At 45.7% G+C, this 12,215-nt stretch overlaps 1 protein-coding gene across 1 annotated transcript; it reads left to right on the forward strand.

Moving 5' to 3' along the window:
* Nucleotides 1-5,413: 5,413 nt before the first annotated feature.
* On the forward strand, nucleotides 5,414-11,023 carry LOC144505617 (uncharacterized). Its single transcript, XM_078231721.1, has 4 exons — nucleotides 5,414-5,583; nucleotides 5,839-5,889; nucleotides 9,708-9,833; nucleotides 10,925-11,023. The coding sequence occupies exons 1-4, from the start codon at nucleotides 5,464-5,466 to the stop codon at nucleotides 11,021-11,023; spliced, it is 396 nt and encodes a 131-aa protein (XP_078087847.1). The 5' UTR covers nucleotides 5,414-5,463.
* Nucleotides 11,024-12,215: the final 1,192 nt, after the last annotated feature.

Genomic DNA, 12,215 nt, shown 5'->3' on the forward strand with positions numbered 1-12,215 from the left:
AATAAAGTTCACCCCAGCCCACCACAAATGTATCATGGGCTCCTGCCCGCCCCACCCCCCGGCACTGGGTGCCTGGCATGATGCCGACCTGGCAGTGCCAATCTTTGCCAGGGCAGTGCCAGGTTGGCATTGCCAGGCACCTTTACGACAGGTCTATATAAGCATGAAGCTGGTGCCTTTATCTCTGAAGGGGATCATAGAAATCATAGAAACCCTACAGTACAGAAAGAGGCCATTCGGCCCATCGAGTCTGCACCGACCACAATCCCACCCAGGCTCCACTCTCATAGCCCTACTTATATCCCTCTAACCTACGCATCTCAGGACACTAAGGGCAATTTTCAGAATGGCCAATCAACCTAACCCGCACATCTTTGGACTGTGGGAGGAAACCAGAGCACCCGGAGGAAACCCACGCAGACACGAGGAGAATGTGCAAACTCCACGCAGACAGTGACCCAAGCCGGGAATCGAACCCAGGTCCCTGGAGCTGTGAAGCAGCAGTGCTAACCGCTGTGCTACCGTGCCGCCCGTACATTTTGGAGGCAAACGCTCAGGCAACCAGCACCCTCCATGGTGTGCAGTGCTCAGGGGTCACCAGACTCGGGGGACACAGTTAGGTTCAAATCGGGGCCGGGGGGGAGGGGGGGGAGGGGGGGTGTTCCAGAATCACCATGTCAGAGAGAGAGTCGGAAGGGGTCACTGCAGGCCTTATCTTCCCTTCATGTAGGGGCACCCTTTGTTTTAAAGATACGCAGGCAGTGCTTCCGTATCCTGCTTCCTGGGTTCCTGTCCATATCTGAGCTGAGGGAGTGCCCTTCCTGAGTGGGGGCTGGAAAGAGGGTGGGAGGGCTTGAAAACAAAATGCTCAGCACTGGGGTGACTGTGAGTTACCCGGGTGGAGCCTCAATACAGGCTGAGCAGAGTGGGGGGGGGGGGGGGGGGCCGTCAGAAATGGGCTGCATCTCCCTTCTTACAGCCTGAAGGGCCTCGCACTTGGGGTAGGATGAAGGCAGTATCACTGGAAGCCACCCTCATGTAGCGATGTGAGGACAAAGGGAAGAGCTGCCCGAGAGTCCAAAGCCGACTGTCAGGGGTGCTTGATTGTAACAGTAGATCTCAATGGGTCATGGAAATCTGCTCTGCTTTACACCCCTTGTGACCTGGGGGAAACAAGGTGCACTCTGGGAATGCGCTGGACATGCTAATTGCTGGCCTCATGATTCAGCTGTGCTTCATCTGCCACAAGAGGCAGCCACTTGGCTGAATAGCCAACCAGCCACCCCTCACTAGCGGTTGTGCCAATAAATACTGTGCAGTCAAACAGCACAGCCATTCAATGGAGGCCACCTTTTAACCCTTTGCAAGCCGATGCCCCAAGCATTGAGTTGACATTCCCAGTAAGGTTGCAGCATCACACAGATAACATTGATGTGTCCCCCAATGCAATGCACGATGTTGATGTCTAATATCAAGCACCCCAGTCGACCTCATGATGGGGTGCATCGGTGAGGTCCGCTGCCAGGATGCAAACAGTGGCCACATACAGCCACTCAACTGCCCTCTGATGTGACTTCAACCTTCTTTAAGGGAGGCTTGGGGGCTGGGGTTATGCAGGCATTTGGTGAGACCATGGTGGGTCCACATGTTACATCCTGCTGGAGTTGACAGGGAGCAATGTGGAGATGTGGCTAAAGTGTCAGAGTAGAGGGAGTGAGGGATGGCATCGAGGCACCTACAGAGTGTGGTATCAGTGGAATTGAGGGAAGAGGGTCGGGTCTCTCTCACGAGACCTTATAGCTCACTATGGTTTTGTCTTCTTTACAGTGGATGCCTGGAGGATCATGGAGCCTGTCAAGTTGGCTATCCTACTTATTGACCTAGAGCAGCGGCAGAAACACAGATGGGCCACAACACCTGACCAGGCCCAGTGTCCTGTGGATGACGGAGAGACTGAGCCCATTGCTGTTCAGGGAGCAGCGCTGCAGGCTGAGGGTATTCTGATATCTGTTATTGTACCTGCAGAAGTCAGAGATTCAAAGCTGTAAAAGACAACGTCTGTCCTGGAGGATAGTGGACCATCTCTGCAAGGCCTTGCAAGAGCTGGCACCACATGGAATGGGGGGAAACCCACTGTCTGTGGCCTTTAAACTCAAAGCTGTGCTGAATTTCTATGCGAGTGGCTCATTCCAGGACAACACGGGTGTGGCATTGTCCAGTCAGACACACGCATTCCATTATGAGAGCTCTCAGATCCCAGCCATCTTTGAGAAAGAGTGACGGGTAGAGGGAAGGCTCCTCATAGATAGGGGATACCCAGTCAGGAGGTGGCTGCTGATGCCAGTATGGAGGCCACAATCACCTGCTGTGACTCATTATAACAAGCTTCACGCTGCACGGTGCATGCTGGTAAAGCAGGCGATTGGCTCACTGAAGATCCAGTTTAGGTGCCTGGACCAGTGACGTGGTGCCCTACAATATTGCCCCCGGAGGGTTTCCTGCAATATTGTAGCCTTCTGTGCTCCCCACAACTTGGTGCTGCAGAGGGGAGACCTGGAGAAGGTGAAGGAATGGCACATCTCCTCGGATGTGGAGGATATCAAGAAGGGCAGTGTAGGTGACCATGCAGAGGAGGAGGTGGAAGAAGCCCAGGCAATGGATAGGGCCTGACTGGGCCAATGTGCTGGACGTGGTTTCATAGCGTCTCCCTTGGGAACGAGCAGGACTAGGATCGACTCACTCTCCCACCACTGGGACTGACATCTAACCAACTACATGGTGGCACCTGTTGCCAGGCATCATGGGCTTTGGAGAATGATCATGACTTCTCCTGAGGGAGTGTGATGCTCATCTCATCCTCAGCGATATGTCTGACTCCTGCCTGACAGAGAGCTTAACGTGTCCTGCCATCAAATGGGCTTATCATAGGGCACAGAAATACGGGATGCGCAGTGTCAGCTAATACAAGCCCCACCCACGTCAGGAGTTCTGATGTTCACATCCATCTTACAGCTGAGGTGGGCAGCCTGGCAGCTCTTTGATAGCTCTTGGCCTCGTGATCACTAGCGAACCCTGTTAGACATGAGATGGGTGTGTTTTGGTGGAGAGAGGGGAGGGGGTTCATTCTTCCATGGATCGGGATTGGAGGATGGGCTCAAGGTTTGCTGGGGGGGGGGGGCGCAGGGTTGGTGGGAGGTGCATGCCAGCATCAGCGCATCCTTACTGTGTCGCCGGTGTGAGAGGGACATAGCACTGCCATTCTCACACTCCAAAGTGACGAGGTGCCAGGTGAATGCAATGGTTCCCCCAAGCTGGGTGTCATGAACAGACAGGGTGAAGGCTCTGTGGATGAGCAAAATGAAACTTAATGTCACACATCCAAAGCAAAATAGTGGACTATCCACACCAGTTAATCTCCACCCTAGTTGGAGGGCCCCAGCTGTACTCCTGCCCATCCTCCTCCCTTTGGCTACCCAGGGAACTCAGCTCCTCCATGGGCTGAAGGTACAATTGGAGTGAGATCCAGAAGCTCCTCTGTCCTCTGGCGCTGCTCTTGCACCATACGGTCAAAGTCCTGCACCAAGGTCTCCACAGCGGATGCCAACCATGCAGTTTTGGCCTTGGTGTACTGCAGTGATGGCACCATCTACCCGGATAGAAGGCAATGGGACTCCTCCAATCGGCCTCGCACTCCGAGGAGGATTTCTATAATCCTTTCCTGATACTCGCAACTCTGCCTTTGCAGCTCCAGCAGCTGTGGGACCACCAGTATCAGTGACACACCATCGGCAAGAGGCTCAGTCGAGTCAAGGGCTCGCCCTCCCTCTGAGTGCCGCTTCCCTGGGTCATCCCTGCCTCTGCCTGTTGTGGATCTTCAGCTGTGAGATGTTCACCAGTGAGTGACCCAGCAGCCTCCCTCCATATTGAACCCACTGAGGTGTGAATATCTGCACTGGTGCCAGGTGTGGGTGACAGCCTCTTCAAAAGTGGGGTTGGAGAAGTCCCCTCTGAACTGCTAAAGTCTGGTGGGTCCAGGGGGTACAAGGATCATCCGGCCTGTTCCGCTTGCCGGCCTGCAAGGGAAGGGTCATGGACTCATTGCATTACAGGGGATACGGAGGGAACATTGATTACTCACTTGAAACTTGAGGAATGACAGTATGTGTGTTGAGGATTTTTACGTGTTTCTGCTGCCCCCACTTCACCAGCTTTACAAGCATGCTCTTCCTCCTACCCGACCAGCTCCAGGGCCAGCTCTTCAAAACGTGTGAGGGTTCTCAGCTCAGGCATGACTCCAGCTGCCTGTGCCCGCTGACATTTGTTGTGGTTGAGTTTGTCCTGCAATGTCACAGAGGATGAGTGTAGTGGGAGTGTTGACATTTAAGATGGTTATGAGGTGTGGCAGGCGTGGGGCTTGGGTGGGAGTTGGAGTGTTAGGAGCATGGCAGCTGCTGGGGGGACATGGTGATTCTGTGGGAGGGACGAGGGAACCAGTTGGATGACTGAGAGAAAGGGTTGGGGATGTGAGGGGCGTATGGGGTCCAGTGGAGGACTGGATTTGGTTCACGTGTTCTGGCTGAGTGAAGAAGATCATTCATCTTCTTCTGACACTGCTGCCCGTCCTCTTCTGGAGTGCACTTGCATTGACCAGGGCTGCCACTGCATCCCAGGCTGGGCTGGTGAGCCTGCTGGAAGGCTGGAGTGGGAGCAGAGTGCGTCCCACCTCTACTCCACTCCAACCAACATCTTTATGAGGAGCCGCTTCTGAAAAGCACAATGCTGTCTTCTTGCCTGGCATCTTCTGCAGTCATTGTGGAACAAATGATAGGGAGCAATTTTTATGGAGCCCCCCAGTGCTTGCAGCAGTTAAGTCATTGTGGAGTGGGAAAACCAGAGGGAACATGCCGCTGGAGTGGTGTGAAACTGATGGGCATAAAAATTATCGCTAATGGGGCATAGGATTCAGCTCGAAAACACGTTGGCATTGTCAATGGGAAAAAATCTGTTTTGCCCATCGGAACCAACATGCTGCCATTTCTTGGTAAAATTTCCCCCAATATGACGCTACTTCCTATTTCTACAATAGAAATAGCTTAGCAGAAGATTTTAAGCAATTACAAAAATGGGTTGCAATATTCATTTTGCATTTCTGTGGTAAGATAATCACAAGGAATTTGTGATGACATTTGGTATCTCATTGTAGCATCTCCCTCCCCTTCCTTCACCTCTTCTCACCCCACCTTGCTATCTATTTCAATGAAGAAAAAGGGTTTCCTTCCTCTTGGGTTTAACCTATTCTTGCAAATTTGCTATCTCAATAGTTAAGGAATATGTGACGTTTTGGTGACCTCCCCATTATTTCCTCTCCATCAATCTACTGGCTATAAAAAGTCCACCTTCAGACAGACAACCAGCATTGAATCAATCTGTTGCTTTTGTGACTGATTAGCTCTGAACGTGATCATGTCTCAGGTACTGAAGACTGTGATTCTTCTCTTCATCTTAGTCAGCGTTGAATGCCGGATTCCACCTGAACCTTTGATAGAGATCATGAACGCGCTACAGAGAGAGAAAGTAAATAAGGTATGTGCAGAATAACTGAATTGGGGCTTACTGAACAAACCTTTTTATAGAACTCTGCAGGAAAGCTTTAATGGGAATTAAATTCATTTTGTAAATGTTTGTTGTTCATCTTGGTTACAATAGAATATATAATATCAGTAGCAATAAAGTTTTTTTATTTTCTCATGACTGTTCTGTCAAAGGATATTGACAGCCCAAATACTCTACGTGTGATTTATATAGATCTACTACAGTTAATCTAACTTTTTTTTTCAGAGTCCTTGTGGTAACATCATGATCCATGAAGTAAAGTTCAACATGTCTAAAGTAAGAACAGTTTCTAATGATAGTTATTCATACTCCTACAATTGAATGTTTTTCTTTGTATTTTTTTATTATACTTTGAGTTCCATGTTCAGGAGCATTCACACATGTGTGGCTGTACATGAATATCAACTATAGCTCTTGGTGTAGTATTACAGTAAAAGTTCAATTCAGTTGTCATTTAGATCACAGCCGCTTAATTTTTCATTAGAGTTTAATTTAAAGTTTATTTATTAGTTACAAGTAAGCTTACGTTAACACTGCAATGAAGTTACTGTGAAAATCCCCCAGTCGCCACACTCCGGCACCTGTTCAGGTACACTGAGGGAGAATTTAGCATGGCCAATGCACCTAACCAGCGCGTCTTTCAGACTGGTTGGAAGATTGGATGGTCTTGCCTATACGTAGAGGGACTAAAATACAGAAGATTTTGGTAGAACTGTTTAGGGCTTACTTTTCCTGCTGTGATCAGGAAACTATAATGGGACAGGGCTATTCCTGGGGAAAGTTTATGTTCCCTGAAGGTAATCGCCATGGCAATATCCAGATCCAGATCTATACCTCCAGTCATAGTGTTGAGGAGGGATAGTAGTGTACTGGTAATATCTCTGGATGATTAATTTTTAAGCCCAGGCTAATTATCTAGGGACGTGAGTTCAAGTCAGCTGGTGAAATTTAAAGTCAATCAATTTAAAAATCCAGAATTAAAAGCATGAAACTGTCAACAGTTCCTTAAACCTACCAGGCTCATTGATGTCCTTTCAGGAAGGAAATCTGTTGTCCTTATCTGATCTGGACGACATGTGACTCCAGACCCACAGCAATGTGGTTGACTCTTAACTGCCATCTGAAATGGCCCAGCAAACCATTCAGTTCAAGGGTAATTAGGGATGGGCAATAAATGCTGACCTTGCCAGTGATGCCCACATCTCATGTAAGATTTTTGAAAAACGATGACGACTGGAAGTTTCACTTTCTAACGGCAAGGAAAAGTCATTGTCAGCATTTTTCATCAAACGAGGTGTTTTACTTTTATACAGGTTAGATACTTTAACCAAACATTGTCTGTGTGGAGTTTGCACATTCTCCTCGTGTTTGCGTGGATTTCCTCCGGGTGCTCCGGTTTCCTCCCACAGTCCAAAGGTGTGCGGGTTAGGTTGATTGGCCATGCTAAAAATTGCGCCTTAGAGTCCTGAGATGCGTAGGTTAGAGGGATTAGCAGGTAAAATATGTAGGGATATGGGGCTGGGGCCTGGGTGGGATTGTGGTCGGTGCAGACTTGATGGGCCAAATGGCCTCTTTCTGCACTGTAGGGTTTCTATGATAGTCTATGATTGCTGTTGTTTTCAGAAAATGTCTCAAGTAGGAATATCCATAAACTTTTCCAGTATCTTCCCTTGAATCATTAAGATATTTCCTGCAGTGCAATATGTTTGGTCAGGTGGGCATGATGCTGTGACTCTAGATGCAAGTTGGTTGCAGGTTTGTGGTATCTGAGTCATGAGATTCATCATGTGATCCTTCTTGTTTTCACTCTTCCCTCCTCTGGGTTGAGAAACAGTAAACATTTGTAGCTGCTGCTGAATTACTGAAAGGTTATTTGTTTATTTCATGTACCTAAATAAAAAGTTGGTGCTCTTTGGGCTGGAATTTCCCATTGGAGACAGGACGTTGTAGTAATGTGAGGAACACTCCTCAGGTGGAACCCTTGACTGAGCTTCAGGTTTTCCCAGCAGTGAACCCTTAATTGGGATGGAGATAAAGCTGAAGGGAGGACATGAAAGAAGACAGGTCCCAGACAGCCATTGCAATCATCACTCAAGTTGCTGCTTGTCCTGAGGGTGCCAAAGCCTGCCATTGGACTACAGGGTCCCGAGATTGCCAGGGTATGGCACTGATGAGGGAGAATAGGGAGTTCCTTTCAGCTGTGATTTTGATGTGTTGTTCAGCATTGGGGAAGAGAGCACCAGCCACCCTGGGGTGATGCATCGGTGTGCAGCGGCCTATGAGATGCTGTAGATGTCTGCACTAACAACAGCAAGAACAAGTTCATAATTTCATAAGATATTGGAGCAGAATTAGGCCATTCGGCCCATTGAGTCTGCTCTGCCATTCAACCATGGCTGATATGTTCCTCATCCTCATTTTCCTGCCTTCTCCCCATAACCCTTCAACCCATTACCAATTAAAAATCTGTCTAACTCCTCCTTAAAGTTAACAGAATGTCAGTGACTACCTGACTACAGAGTTAGAGTCTCCTTCTCCATTGATCCAGAGTCATCTATAGGTTGTCTTCACCTGTGCCTGTAAACAGTGATCAGCCAACATCTCCTTCTCCTTCATGCATCTCATCTCACCGCCTAGCCTCCTCTTTGGCACTCTGTCCCATCCTCTGCAGGATGCTATTCCTCACTCCAATGACCTCAATTTCTGAGCATGCAGCACCCACTCCCTTCCTGGTGCTCAGGTAGATTATAATGCCTCTGATACCCACATGGTGCCAAGCAATGCCAGAAGGATGACAGCCCCAGAACTGGCAAAGTTCTATATTCTGGGTCATCCCTTGATTGCAATTTTAAAGATGCAATTTTTTTCTATAATGTGGTAAGCCTTTTAAACTTTAAAAAACATTTTTACTCACCTTTTAAAACTCTTCCTTGCCTCCATGCTCCTAATGGGAGCAGGCCTGTTTGGTGACCTTTGTGCTCCCCATCCTCAAGGAAATGGGAGAGCTGGAAATGGAGGTTGGACCTCTTCCTGCGGGACTTGGTAGCCATTTATTTTCTGGCTCCACCTCTGTTCCAGTCCAACTGAGGCCACGAAATAACAAGCAAGGCAAGGCCCACTATCTTGAACAGGTATCAGCATTGCTACACATGTTTAAATTCATAATACAAGTATGTAGGAAGACCTAGGTCAGAGCCAAGAGTTTTTTAATGTGGATGTTAGGTGATTTACAAGAAAATCTGTTTATCCAATTACTTTGCGATATAAAATTATCCTAGCCTTTCTATTAAATTGAAATGTGGACATAAGAGACAGGAACAAACATAGGACATTCGGCCCATCAAGTGTGGACATGTGCGTGTGTATGCACATGCAATAAGGAACTTTTGAGAAGAGTCCAGAAAGGTCAGTTTCATGTTGACTGAAATTGATGGGCTGTGCCAAAATTGAAATGCTTTTGTCCATCAAATCAGTAACTTAGTGAGTTATCAATGCCTGCAGGCAAAAGGCACTAATTGAATTGAAATTAGATTTGCTGGATTTAATCGGATCATCCCACTCCATTGTATAATAGAGGAGTACAATTTAATTAATTTATTTTCAGCTAAACAAAAGCTTGTGAACAGCCATTCCCTGGTTCATTCCTTTGGCCTTGACCAATCAGATTCAATCTGCCTGGTTGAATTTGAACAAAAGCTTGGAGGTTAACTGTTCCCTGGTGCATTCTCCAGGGCAATGCCTCTACCAATCAGAGCCCACTTACCAGGCAATCCACAGTCTCTTCTCAAGCAGTATAAAATGTTATTCCCTCTACTATTGGTATTCTTGATAGGTGCATAATGAAAAGCTTTGGCAGCATGGGCCGGTGGAGTCATCCAATCCCACCAATGGTGAACCCCTGTCACAGGATCCCCGGCAATATAGCGTGCAAACACCGGGAAATCCTGTTGACAGTGGCAGGACTGGAAGATCTCACCGCTGGCCGATGAAGGTTCAGCCCCACGTCCTTTTTGTCAACAATACTCAAGTTCTTTGTTTTCCTGGATCAATTAACCAAAGTAATTTAAATATCTCTTTGCCATTGTCAACACCAGTGTTCTCACGGGAGAGCTGAAGTATTCTGCAAATCTGCTAAAGCCCTGAAGAATTTCTTTGAACGCAACACCTGTCAGGACCTCGACATAACTGGGTTCTACTTGCAAACCAAAGCATTTAGTCAGGTGAGTCTTACTTGTAAAGAGTTACATCATTGGAATAAGATACCATTGATATAGGCTAAAGTTGCACTCATCTTCAACTACATCAAATCCTACATACAACACCATGCGATAGCCCTCTAGAGTTGGCCTCACATTATTTTCCAATGTCTAATTTGGTCAATTTTATGGACAAATTCCAATTTATGTCAATACGAAGGTAAAGGCACAGTATATCAAGTCAATTGTTTAGCTTAGCTAAGCTCCGGAGTGGAAAGAAAATGCTAATCATAGTCATTGGAACTGGCCTTGGGTTTTTTTTAACCTTTGACCTGACTTCAAAAACCTAAAATATGTGCGCTGGGAAACACCAAAGCCATACTTCCTTTTAATTTGCCAGAGAATAGGTGTACTGTCCACCATGCAAAGAAACAAGTATTTGGCCTTCAATTTCAACTGAGCATGCACTTGGCAGTTGTCAAGTGCTACTCAAATGAATACCAATGAAAACATTTTTTGTAACAGAGATTGACGTGCACTGGCATAACCACAATTATTTACTTCTATTCTAGTTTGGATTTCAGAAGATCAGATAGCAAATACACTAAACTAGAAATCACACCCTCTCACCACCATCAGCTGCAATCTTAACAAAGCAAAGGATTCTATTCTTAATGCTGTGAATCCAGCCATACACTTGCAACACTCTGGTGGTACATTGTAAATGGCTCTAGGCATGTGCAGAGGGTAATTTTGTTCCAATTCTCCTGCCTGTTACTAGATTGATTAAAGGGTATGTGCATTAGGGTGCAGTGTGTTTAGAAACATTGGGTTGGCTTACTTGGGATTATTTCAGTGGACAAACTCAGGTTAACTGATTAACAACCAACAGCATTACTTACAGATTTACTGACTTTGAAGAGTTCACTTTAGCCTGAAACACAAACCTTGCTTTTCTCTTCCCACTAAGTGAAGAAAAGCATAATGTCTGGTACGAATGTACAAATTAGAAGCAGGAATGGGCCATTCGGCCCTTCAAGTCTGCTCTACCATTCAATAAATCTATCCCTTTGAAGTGCTTTCATTATGTGGCTAAATGATTTTTTCCATTGCAGGATAGTAATTGTGCAATAAATGAGGCTGAAGAAGTTGAACTGAAAACGTTTCTGCATAACCTCAGGAGGTTCGTCCAGTGTGTGAAGCGGCATGAATGATACTTCACAAACTCTGGACAGCCAGACTAAAGGATTTAGATGTTTGGTATGCAAAAAAAAACACAATTCAACCACAAATCAAATAATATTTATTTATTTATTTTTCTGTTACTTTATACAAAAGATGAAAATTACTGAATTTTGTACCTAATTGATATATTATTACAAATTATATATTAGTATCTATTTTACATTTATGTTGAACTGTAGTAATAAAAATGAAGAATATATAAGGCCTGATTTTAACTCGGGCCAGTTTTGGGGAAAGTGGGATTAGAGTGACCATATTTTCAATAGTCAAAACCGGAACACATTTAAAAATCATGGGAAGGTGGGACTCTATGATGATTGATAAATTGGGTGACCAATGGCAGGAGTCTGGTGGCAGGACAATCAAAGGTGGGAGATCATGTGATGGCATCTCCTGGAATATGTCCTTCCAGACTTGGTAACCCTATCCTGTCGAATTATTAAGAAGCGTCATTAGCTTTGGAGCTGTTGGTGGCAAAAAGATAGTCTACTTCCTTGGAGATGTCAATGGTTCAGGGGGTCGGGGGTCAGGATACATGTTCGCTGCATGCAATGCAATTTAAGGGTATTTAAAGGAAGAAGGACAACATTTCATACCGGTTTTCTCCTCCCAGGACCAGTTTAGATTTGACACAAAAGAAAAGGTTGAAAATCGGAACATTTGAACTATTTTTAGGAAATTGTTGGGACACCGGGTTGATTAAAGAAATCAGGGGCTGTCTCAGCAAAATCAGGATGTCTGGTCACCCTGGGTGGGCTGGATGAGAAATGAACTGTGCAGAGTTTAGCAGGGATCCCAGCCATTTTAATTCATGGGCCTCACTTAAGTATGTGGCCTGTTGAAGCCGGTTGGAATCAATGTATTTTTATTATAGAGGTTCATCAGAATGATGTGGATTTGCTCAGAAAACTTTATTTTTGTTTACAAATTGCTTGGAAGTATCATTAAATAAATATTTTCTGTATTTAAGTATCAAAAACTATCACAAGCTCATTATATTGAAGTATATGGAAATCAATAAATTCTCTTTATCCATATTTGTAGTTAACTTTGTACATTTTTCATTGAATTTCTGACTGCAGTCTTTTGTTTCATAAATGACAAGCTGTATTTAGAATAGTTATATTACATGAAAAAAATGTAACTGTCCTCTGAAATGAC

This window comes from Mustelus asterias, chromosome 16 (genome assembly GCF_964213995.1).
Source record: "Mustelus asterias chromosome 16, sMusAst1.hap1.1, whole genome shotgun sequence".
Classification (NCBI taxonomy): domain Eukaryota; kingdom Metazoa; phylum Chordata; class Chondrichthyes; order Carcharhiniformes; family Triakidae; genus Mustelus; species Mustelus asterias.